At 58.6% G+C, this 11,861-nt stretch overlaps 1 protein-coding gene across 1 annotated transcript; it reads right to left on the bottom strand.

Annotated features, from left to right (window-relative positions):
- Positions 1-8,104: 8,104 nt before the first annotated feature.
- Positions 8,105-8,397, bottom strand: TRAVEDRAFT_53491 (uncharacterized protein; the record flags this gene model as incomplete). The annotated part of the gene is made up of 2 exons (XM_008046382.1): positions 8,105-8,125; positions 8,188-8,397. The coding sequence occupies 2 exons, from the start codon at positions 8,395-8,397 to the stop codon at positions 8,105-8,107; spliced, it is 231 nt and encodes a 76-aa protein (XP_008044573.1).
- Positions 8,398-11,861: the final 3,464 nt, after the last annotated feature.

Genomic DNA, 11,861 nt, shown 5'->3' with positions numbered 1-11,861 from the left:
TACTGCATGTGCCTTACCTTGCCGAGTGAGGGGTTGAACTCAACGCACGTCGAGGGGCAGGCTATGAACGCGCAGTCGTAGTCTGTATCACATGGGACATTGGCGGGGCACTCTGGAGTGCCCTGGCGGGCCCCGAGCACAGAAGCACCGGTAGTCATAACACCGACGTGGGCGATCGCAAGGGCAAGGGCGGTGAAGGTGGTGAACTGCATGCTGCAGGATAAGATCAGCACAACACCTCTTTTCGCGTAGCAGAGTGCGCGGTGAGTCGCTTACATGGGCTGGCTTGTCTGAAGCTGCTAACTTGGGAAAAGGCAGGGATGCTGTAGTCGGGGACCTCTCTGCAGCTTTTTATGTTTCCGTACGGCGCTCGTGACTGCGCATTCAAGTTGCAGATATGGTCTGCTCTCCGGAGAAATAGCCCGTCCGTTGTCGGCAGCGTAGTGAAACACCGTCGTACGGCGCTGGTCAACGCAGCCTCCGGCGTTTCGGATGTGTAGGACGTCTCTCCTACCCCACACCGACGCGTCTAATCCGGACCGCGTATTCTGTGGCGTCCCTAGATCATATGATAAGACGCTGCACAAGCTCCAACTACCTCAGAAGCATACCTTGACTCTTCTTCGGTCGCGGTTCAGATGAATGGTATTTCTATCGATCTCATGTCGAAGTGACCGTACCCTGACTAATTCTACTACAGGGGCGTCAGCCTGATCCATATTTTTCTCAGGCGTGCGCTGAACGCCTACGGCCGCGTCGACTATTCCGTCATGCGACAACCCGCGATGACCCCGCCCATTGCTATTTACAGGCCAGGCACTCCGATATCCCACCCGGTGATTGAATAGCCGCATGCAAGGCGCCGCATCGTTGTAAAATGACTCGTTCTTCGCGCAGCGGGAGCCCTCAGATGGTGTCTAGGGCCTCGGCAAGGTTTGGTGGTGTGCTTCAGGTAGCGCAGCGCTCGCATCCCAATCATTGTGTGGCGTATAAATGTGATTGACAGCATCTCGTTTATCGTAGCGCGTTCATTCGCGGCAGGCCGCCGTGGTTTCGTGAGAAGACGACGGGCTCACGCCGGCTCCGAAAGGTCACGGAGCATTCGTTGAACGGAATGGTGTGATTACTATGCTCATGCGTACAGTCGGCACCGAAGCAGCACGTTCACTACAGGCGCGTAGGCGACACATCGATCCTCACCGCAGCGCAGAGCGCCTCCGCGTCTGACTTCAACTGCTGGCTTTGTGGCCGAGACACCTCCGAATCACTACTGCGAATTATCTTACTTTTGACGTACGCGTTTCACATCATCACCGGTGAATGCGACTGAAAATAGCTCTTTGCCCCTTACAGTACGTTGATTCGCGGCGGGCAGCCGCACTGTGATGAGAACACGACGGGCTCTGGTACATCGACCTTGACGTATCGAGACCGTCTCAGGAAAAAAGACTCTGGAAGAAACGTTACACAGAGCCAGACAATGCAAGGTGTCGTACCACAAGCTCCGCCTCGCCCTTCGAGTTATGACCTTCCCTCCGCTCTTCTTATCTTACACCCCAACTACGCCGTGTTTCTGCAGAACTTCAAGCCGGAAAGGCGGCTCCACGCGCGCCAGCCTCGCGTGTCGCGGCGGCCCAGACCCCGCGATAGTCGGCACCCGGGCGAGCCTACACCAGCGGGACGCACAGCTGTGGTTACAAACGGTCAGCCAGCCACACACGCATACATAAAAATCGCGCGCGCGAAACGCACCCCTTGCGCCCCAGGGACGCCCAGGACGTTGCAGGTCCATCCGAGGGCGGCGGTGACGCCGAGACAGTCCACGCACTCCGCGTCGTTCACGCATACGAGGGAGCACTCCGCGCGGTTCTGGAGGCCGGCGGGGCTGCCCACGACAGCGCCGACGTGGGCGAGGGCGAGTACGAGTACGGCGTTGGCGAGCGTGGTGAATTGCATGTTGCTGAACGCTGGGAGAGGAAAGGGCGGGTGAGTATGGCCCAGGGGGCGCGAGGGTGAGCGGGGAGTCGCGCACCTGGTGTGGCTGGTGGTGCGGCTGTTGGAAGACGGGGCAGGGATGCTGCCGTCTCTCAGATTCGGGGGCCCTTTTGTAGGTGCGGAGAGTACGGAATCCCTGTTGCATATCGTCGAACTGGGGTCGCTGATGAGTTTAACAGCACGACCCCGAAAGAAGTGTTCAACTTCAAGTATCTCTAAAGGGTTCACGCTTCCGCGGCGCACTGGGAGCGCACAACGGAGCCGACGTTCTAGCAACGCCCTCAGGGTGTGTCGAATCACCGCTCAGTCGGCATCGTATTCCTGTAGAGGGGAATGGGGCCGCTTCTTGCACGACGGGGTACGCTGCGTGCGACGATCCAGTCGTCCTTCCTGGCTATTTCGTAACCGTTGACCTTCGCAGGATGCCCGGGCACCATGCGCTGACCATCTCCGCCTGCGGATGATCATAGGCTGCCCGCCGCCGAGTTGCAGAGCCGCGCTCCCGGTGCCCGGCGCGCGCCGAACATCTGCAGAGCCAGTAAGGATCGCGCGATGATCCACGCCGCAGGAAGGCGGACAGGCGAGTGCGACTATGCAGGCCCAGTCGCAGCTTCTTCCCTCACTCTCCGTCGGATAATTCTATTTAGAAACCCGGGGTACGCACAATAACCCGGGTTCCAAAAGATTACACGTAGAAACCCCTGTCCGAAGGTGTCAAACGCGGCCGGGCAACAGGCGCCCTCGGCCGCGCGGATCCCTACGCGCGAGCCCGCCGTCCTACGGAGGGCACGCGCGATGCGCCGTCGGGGGACTCCAGAACATCTGGACGCTACGTGGTAATTCTGTAAATAATTGAGACAATTCCTGAACAGTTCGCGCAGCGCGCGGGACTCACATCGAGCCTCGCGCGCAGCATGAACTATATCAATGAAGTAGAAACTTGAAGATGCGCGTATTCCGAGAGACATATTTGGAATTATAATGCATTCACCTGCTCGCGACGAGTCGGATGTGCGCCGATCCATTGTTCAAGCCAGCTTCGTGACGCACGGCTGTGATCGAGATGTTTAGAACGTGGTGCGTGCCCGTATTCGTGTATGAAACAAGAGAGCCGCGCGCGCGCGCACGCACCTGCCGACCACGTCCCATTTGGGGTACGCATCACCCGGAGGTGCTCCGGTGCAGGCCGCGACGAAACCGGGTTTCCAAACTAGCAGAGGGGTTCCAAGGTGTACCCGGGGTTTCCAAATAGAATTATCCCTCTCCGTCAATCGCGCGGTGCTTGTGAGGCCTTGAGGGCGTATGGCGCCTGCCTGTCGGGATGCAGCAGCACGCTTCGTTGGAGCGGCGGAAACTGCAACGGAGGGAACGTTCAGGCGTACTCCGGAGTACAGGCTGGCAAGCAGCAAAATACGAGAGCATATCCCACATTCTTCACCGGGAATGTATGCAGCTCATTGACGACTACTGATGGCGACACTGCGACCTTCCCAGGTAAGCTGAACTCAGCCATGTCGCGGCGCTCGGCGCATAGCACAGTTATTGGCAACGCTCAGCTCTCGTGGCAGGCGTGGGAGTCCACCGCGGTCTCCATACCACAATCCGACGCGCCTGGTCCCGGAACACACAACATGTCATACCACTCAAGCTGTATCGAATGGTACGTGTGCTCCTGCCCTCTCTCGAGTGTATGCTGATTCCGGTTGGTCGCGAAAGCCTTTCTTTCGAGTGCAAGAGATGGTGCCCTTCAAAAACTACGGTACTTGAACGAATCGCTCGGAATCCTGCCCCAAATCATCCTCCTCAACCCGAAGTATGCTGTCTGGAGAAGGCGCGCGGCAGGTCTGTGAACAACGGACGCGTGTTTAGTCATCGGCTCATAGCGACGGACCCATAATTCCTACCACAGGCATACCCCCCGGTAGTGTGGGGCAGATAAAACTACTGGGACAGCCTTGCCGCTTGCAATCCTCGGTGGTCAGGCACATGACGCGGGGAAATATGCACTCCATTTGGCGAGCCCTGAGGACAGAGGCCCCGGCTGCTGCGATTCCGATATGGACCACCGCAAGGGCGGAGACGACGAAGGCGGTGAAGTGCATGCTACAGAGGAGGTCCGCATGTCATCTCGAGTCAGGATAATTCGCAGGTATGCTCGCTTCTCTGTCGCGCACCTTGCAGACCCGTGTGCGATTCAAATTAATTCTTGAAGGGAAGGAGCTTCTGCAAGTCGCTGGGGAGTATTCGTCTATTTATCGGCCACAGAACCTCCCACGCCGTGGAACGCGCAACTAGACTTCAGTCGTGCGCGTGAGCAGTCCAACAAGGCGCGTTGACAAATCTTGTCAAGATGGTGTCAGCTGTGCCCTGCGGAGCGCGTCAGTCCTAACCTTGTTTTCTGGCCCTATCTAGTATCTCGGCGTCGAATGGTACCCTGAAGATAGTGTACCAACGTCTCCAACTTTCTCAGTCTCGTTGCAGAACTACCGGAGGGTGTGTACCCGGTGTTCAGCCCCACACACCTCTGGACATCGTGGCCACCAGCTGCACATGACGTGAAGTTGCCCGACGTCGAGTGTCAAGGTGGCGGTCCTCGTGCAGATGCAGCGCCTCTACCATAAGCCCAGCAGAGCCTGCAGAGGTAGCTCGAGCTCCGCTTCTGCCCCTGGCATCGAATACGACTACGCGGGTTCCGCTTTGGTGCCAGTTTGGGCGCGCTGTACATCAGATTCCCATGCACGAGGCTCTTCGCCGACCACGCAGTGCCAAGGTGCGACCTTCTGTAGTAGCACGGTTTCCGCAAGCCCGCCTCTGCGGCATGGTGTCTTTCGAGCGCATTTCGCGTCTCACGTTCCAGGATTCGGTTCCCTCGGGGCACGAATGCGTCGATGGAGAGAAATCTCAGTCGAGCGACGCGCGCGCAAACTTCGGAAGGGGTCCTTCGATTTCCTGCATAACGAGTCAACAATCAGATGCCTCGTACGTTACATGTCTTCCACATCGAGGGCTACCCTTGCCTCTGCGACAACTTGTTCTTCTCTTCACGTCTGATGACTACTAGGGTTTTTGCACGACCCCGGACCGGGAACTTTGATCTGAGACAGGAGAAACGGGCCCGCGCCCTCCCCGCGCGACGTGCCCATGTCCACGCCGGCGTCACCGCGGTACGTGTACCGCACCAAGACCGTCCGGCCTACGCATCGCGCTAGAGACACGCCTGCCAACAAAACCGGTCAGTCTCGCGCGTCTCCCTGTACGATGCATCGCGCGCACGAGAACGAGACCCGTACCCCAGCCGTGCCCGGGGTGCCCAGGGAGACGCACGTCGTGCCGAGGCAGTCCACGCACTCCGCGTCGTTCACGCACTGGACGGCGCACTGCGCACGCGCGGCCGGGCTACCACATCGGGACTTGTACGCTACGCGATGGGCGATCTCTGTTCGACGAAGACCAGCAGGTCGCACTCTCCCCCAGCAGTATAAGAGGGCCCGCTCACTGTCCAAGACTTCAGCAGTTCCGCCCCACCCGCCCCGCCCCGCCCCGCCATCCGACAGCCGCATCCCCCACCAAATCCACCAGGTATGGGTTCCGCACCCACCCCCTCCGAGTCCTCGCGCTCGTACCGTACTGACCGCTCTCCCCGCCCCCACCCAGCAACATGCAGTTCACCGCCCTCCCCATGGCCAGCCTCGTCCTCGCGCTCGCGCTCGCGCTCGCGCAGGTCGGCTCCGTCATCGCCAGTTTCGATCGCCCCGAGCCTACGGCAGTGAGAAGTGCATACGGGGGGTCGAGCGTCCGACGGATAGATCCAGTGGGAGGGTCGAGTCTCAGAACGGGCATGATCGTCTGCAAGGGGTCAATAGACCGCTCGTGTTATTTAACACGAATTCGAATGTAGTGTACTCCTTCGCTCGGGGCCCGAGGCGGAGGTAGGTGCGCATACGGAGGGGGTGAATCCAGATGGAGAGAGCCTGTGGGGAGGGTCGGCGCTCCGACGAGTGTGATTCTCTGCAAGGGGGCTAATTCAACTGTGGGTCCTCGGGAGGGCGCGCCGTAGCCGGTTCCGATGACGGCCACTACTCCAGAAAGGCCTCCTCCATATGCAATGGTTCAGATCTCCCTTTTTACGACGCTTGATTCTTGTTTACATAGGCCCACGGCTGCTTGCACAACGGGATGCCCTATACAATGCAGTAATCAGTTCCCGACTACCCCGTGAGGATTGAGATACTTAGTGTTGTGCCTCGATGCAGCTCCGTCGCACGGGAACACATTCATCATGCTGGTCAAGACTTCTCTGCGACATTCCTGGCCTCTGGTGGGAATCCGGGTACCGCACAGTTTGCTGGCTACATATCGTCATCTACATACTGACCCAAAGTTACCCAACGCTGGGTACTGCGGGGACGCGCCCCTAGTGCGCGCGGTGCTTGTACGACGCCCGTAGAACCGTTTCTAAACCTGCACATGCATCAGCTTCCTAAACACGAGGCTCTGGGCCGCCGACCGCGCAATGCCCGAGTCAGCGCCTGTCATAGCGAGCGTGACGTACTACGGTGGTTTGTCGTCATCGACGGAAGGGCGATAGCAAGTGAGCCCGCTTAGCATGGTTGGTCCCCCCAGGCAGTACTTTGGAGCCACGGGCAGTACGCTAGTGGGTGCAGAAGCGCATGCTGCGCAATTTTGCAGCATGTAGGACGTCGAACGACACAGAGAGCAGTCAGAGTCGACGGTCGCGAGCTTCGTGGCGCGGATGTTGCCGAACTCGAAGAGTGACGTCACCGCTCGCGCAGACGCGCTCAGCAAGCGCTTGCGACCGCGACCTCGTCTTGACTCTCGCCGCCCAGTCGAAGCTTGGCGATGCGAAGTGCGTATGGACGGTCGTTCTTTCGATTCCGAGTGGAAGTACTGCTTGAACGGTAACTTCCATCAGGCTGTTTCCAATCCGTGCATGTCGATATCTCACATTTATCGTCTGGCTAGGGGTGACAGATCTGTCCCGCACGAGGAGGTATACATCTCCTCAATGTGCGCCGAATGGCTGTCTCGACGCTTATGTGCCATGGAACAATATCAGCCCCTCCCAGACCGCGAGGGCCCTGCTTATTGCTCAGAGTAAGGCATCGCACCCGGCGTCAGAATCACCACCTCCGGGTCCGCAAGGCGGCCCGCCAAAGCAGAGGTGCAAATCGCCCCAATCGTCTCTGCAGCGGAATCGCTGCACGCTGAGGGTGCCCTTAGACGGTGGCTCCAAGCCTCGCAAAGGTTTTTGCACTGCGCTCCGTGTAACGTACGCGCATGCACCCTCATCACCGGTGAACTTTGCAACTGAAAATAACTCTTTGACCCTCATAGTGCGGCCGTAGTCGGGCGAGAATACAGTGACGAGGGGCTCTAGCCCCGGTGCCTCATCTTCCACACTGCGCGGGGCGCCGGGGCGTGGTTGTCGCCAGTGTCGGTTGGTGTTTCCGGGTACTAGGCTTGCGCGCCAGCTTGTCCCAATACGGTGACTTCAAGCTTGCTATTCTGCCGCGACCTCTCTATCACCACTTCTCGCGTTTCGGGCTAACACCCCTCGCATTCATTCCCGGCTCCACATCCTGCTCATGCTGCTGTGCGCCCGGTGGCCTCGGCTGCCGCACTTCCTTCTTACCCCTGCACGGGACAATCAATTTCTCGCCCTCCAGTAGCCGTAGGGCAATATTGGGCAATGAACGAAGATTCGAAGGAAGGCCAGAAAGTGAGTCTGCCGCTAATCCGTTATCCAATATTCCACCTCCCCTCCCCCAGACATTCATTCTGGCGTTACCGAGCAAGCTGCACAAACTGACTCGGACAGATCGCGCCTGCCCTCGACGTACTGGGGCCGTATCAAGAGAACAGACCTCGAGAGAAATATTTTTTCGCAGAGCCTAACATCCCGAGGTGCCGTACTACACTGAACTCCGCCCCTCCCTTCGAGTTCTGCTCTTCCCTCCGCCCGAGCTCTTCTTATCCTACACGCTAACTACGCCGTGTTTCTGCAAAACTTCAGGCCCAAAAAGAGACTCCACGCGCGTGTCGCGGCGGCCCAGACCCCGCAACAGTCGCAGTCGTCACCGGGGCGGACCTACACCAAGGGGAGGCACAGCTACAACCACGACCAGTCAGCCACACACGCACACCCCAGACTCGCGCGCGCGAAAAACGCACCCCTTGCGCCCCAGGGACGCCCAAGACGAGGCAGGTCCAGTCGAGGGCGGCCGTCACACCAAGGCAGTCCACGCACTCCGCGTCGTTCACGCACACGATGGAGCACTCCGCGCGGTGCTGTAGGCCTGCGGGGCTGGCTACGACGGCGCCGATGTGGGCGAGCGCGAGCGCGAGCGCGAGCACAAGGCTGGTGAGGGTGGTGAATTGCATGTTTCTGAATGCCGGGAGAGGAAATTGCGGGTTAGTACGGCGGGCGGAGGCGTGAGGAGGGTGAGCGGGGAGTTGCGTACCTGGTGTGGTTGGTGGTACGGTTTTTGGAGGACGGGGTAGGGCTGCTGCCGTGTCTCAGATTCGGGAGCCCTTTTGTACGTTTGGAGTGCTGCTTGCCTGTTGCACATCGTCGAACCGGGGTCGCTGACAAGTTCAACAGCACGACCCCGAAAGAAGTATGCAGCTTCAAGAATCGCCAAGGGGGTTCACGCTGCCGCGGCGCACTGGGAGCGCACAACGGAGCCGACGTTCTAGCAACGCCTTCAGAGTGTTTCAAATCACCTCTCAGTCGGTATCGTATTCCTGTAGAGGGCAATAAGGCCGCTTCTTGCACGACGGAGCACGCTGCGTGCGACGATGTAGTCGTCCTTCCTGGCTATTTCGAAACCGAAGCCATCTCCGCCTGCGCATGATCATAGGCGGCGCGCCGCCGAGTTGCAGCGCCGCGGTCCTGGTACGCGGCGGTGCCGAACATCTGCAGAGCCAGTAGAGATTACGCAGTGATCCACGTCGTAGGAAGGAGGATAGGTGGGTGCGGGTATGCAGGCGCAGCCGTAAGACATCAGCTTCCCTCACTCTCCGTCGAACGCGCGGTGCTTGTGAGGGCGTATAGCGCCTCCGTGTCGGGCTTCAGCAGTTGGCTTCGTTGGAGCGGCCGACCCTGCGACCCTGCGACCCTGCGACGGAGAGAACGTTCAGGCGAGGATCGCGTAGACATGATATGGAGTTTGCGATCATAGGTGTTGTACTTACGGGTTCGCGAGGGGTATCGGTCTGCAGCTGGAGCGTTTTCCCTGTTCCTCCGCCCCCTACTGCCGCCGGTTCCGTTAGGTTCTCTCAAATATCCTCGCGTGAAAAGAGAACAAATGGGCGCGCTTGCGCCGTCTCTACACACAGAACCGTGCCGATGACGGGTTCGCGTCTCGCAGCGGCCGACCACCCAGTGCAGTGCCGGGGCGCGGCCTGCTATCGTAGCATCGTTGCCGTAGGCCCGCGTCCGTGACGTCACTCTTCGCCTGAGTCTGAGAATTCGAACCCCTCGAATTACGGCAATCGCATGAGTCGGGGCAGCGAACGCGACGATGGAGAGCCTGGGTCTCAGGCGAGCGACGAGCCCGCGCAAAGTTCGCAAAACGAACTTCAATTTCTTGCATAATCGGAGTCAGCAATCCGACTCCTCGTGTACTCCACGCCTCCCGCATCGAGCGCTACCCTTGCCTTCTTGTAACCTATGTTGAACATATCTGATAAAGTTCCGCACACCGGATCGAGAAAAGGGGATACATCGCGATGGACACGATGCATAGTCCTCGCGCAAGGGGCCAATGCCGCCACGCAGTGCCGCAGCGGCCTAGACACGGCGCCAGGTAGAGTCGGCCTACGTCGGGACACATATCTACCAACAGAAGCGGTCAATCGGACGCCTCTTCCTGCAAATTCGAAGGAAAACGTACTCCTTCTGAGCCCGGGACACCCGCGGTGATGCAGGTATACCTGACATCGAAGGGGCAGTCGACACATTCCGCGTCGTTTACGCATAACAGGGGGCACTCCGCACGGGCGTGGAGCGTGGAGGGACTGCCCATGGCTACGCCGATGTGGGCGAGGGCGAGGACGAGGCTGACGAGGGCGGTGAATTGCATCCTGCGAAGACAGTATGTGAGTACCACAAGAAGCGCTAGAGCAGGGTGTAGCGCACCTGGCAGGTCTGGTAGATGATATGGCTGTTGTCAGGCGGGGTGGGGTGGGGTGGGACTGCTGTAGTCTCGAACCTTCAAGAGCCTTTTTATACTGCCGGTAGGGAGTACTGCCTCCCAGTTGTCGTCGATCATCGCTCGCTCGTCTTGTGTATCGCGATCCTAGATGCGGTGAAATCCATCTCAAAAAGCCTGATGCACGGATATGGTGCTGAAAATTCCAGACGAAGTGACCCAGCACAGACGATAGATCTTCAGAACGAGTGTGATTTCTCCGAGGGGGTCAACTCTGCCGCGGCGCCTCGGGAGCGTACGTGGCTGGATTCATGACAGCGATTGCTCCAGCAGTTGACATCTAGTGTCTCTGCCTCCATCGTCCACACGACGGGTCCATCCTACAAACAGCTGCCCCAGGCTCTTTCTAATCATATAGCGTGGACATGAGCACTGAGTACTCACCGGTAGCGTTGACTCGTCGTCACTCCGTAGCATTGTTTTCCACGTCAAAAAAGTACTCTTCCACGACACGGCTGGCTTGTTGGAGGTATTCGGATACCTTGAGCACGTTGTCCGCAAGTTGTACGGCGGCACCAGTCACTGCATCCAAGTGAGCGAAATTGGCACGATGCCGGGTGTTGCGGCGCTGCAGTCCGCGTGCGCGCGGCGCATTTATGACACCTGCAGAGTTGATACGGACCCCGCTGCTGTTCCGTACGTCGACTGTAGACCCAAAGAGTCCAGGTAGGGATCGACAGATGCAAAAACATCAGCTTCCCTAGGCTCGCCGCAGACCGGGAAGTCACCACCGCCAGAGGCGGGTATAGCGGCACGGTGACTCTCGCTAGTGGGCTTGTTGATGTCCTGGTTCATCCCCCGCAGGCGTGATGTTTCTCACTGTCAGAGTCTGATTGCAAGCAGCGGTGCACAGCGGCAAGAAGGTACGGCCAGCTTTAGTCTCATACCAAGACCGTTCATGTGTTCGGGGTTTGTGTCGAACCTGCGGCCAGCTTTGTAGCGCTGGCAGCTAACGCCGGATGTGGCCGAATATGAAGGATGACGTCATCACTATCACGCATGCGGCCAGCGACTGCGCGCCGCTCGAGGGCTTGTCTTGCCTCTTGCCATCTCCGATCCTGTTGCTCTCTGGCCTTCTCGTGCAGGCGCAACTCTTGGTTACTCGACAACATGTTAATCCCGAGCGTAGCTAAGTTCCCAGCTGCAGCTCTCAGTACTCGGGACCATTATGGGACCTGCCGTGTCACTCTCAGTAGTGCCCGCTGAGACTAGTAGGGATACGTGTTCACGCGCACGACTCGCGCGCATTCATCCGTACTGCTGTCTTCTCACCGAGGTGCGAGATCACCCATCCTCGCATGACGATCGTAAGTGCTTTACAAGTCAAATCACCAGTACCTCTACTATGTCATATATCGATTATCCCCCATCTTTGCCCGAACATTAGGCTAGAAAGGAGATTGGAATCGTCCGAGTGCGCCGTGTCAATTCCGATGGTTGTGCAGTTTGTGACGATGAAAGGGTGAGTCTTCGCCTCTAGCTCGAGCGACAATGCTGACAGGCTGCTTCAGCAGAGAAATCTTGAACGTTGGACCGACAGACACGTACCCCTATAGGCTCTGGGGGCGGGTTTAGTAGATTGCACGTCCATGTCGAGTTCGGAGCTAGTTCGACACAAGTGTCACAGCCCGG

The sequence above is a fragment of the Trametes versicolor genome, assembly GCF_000271585.1.
Source record: "Trametes versicolor FP-101664 SS1 unplaced genomic scaffold TRAVEscaffold_13, whole genome shotgun sequence".
NCBI classification, from domain to species: Eukaryota; Fungi; Basidiomycota; class Agaricomycetes; order Polyporales; family Polyporaceae; genus Trametes; species Trametes versicolor.
This window is presented reverse-complemented; position numbering and strand designations above follow the sequence as displayed.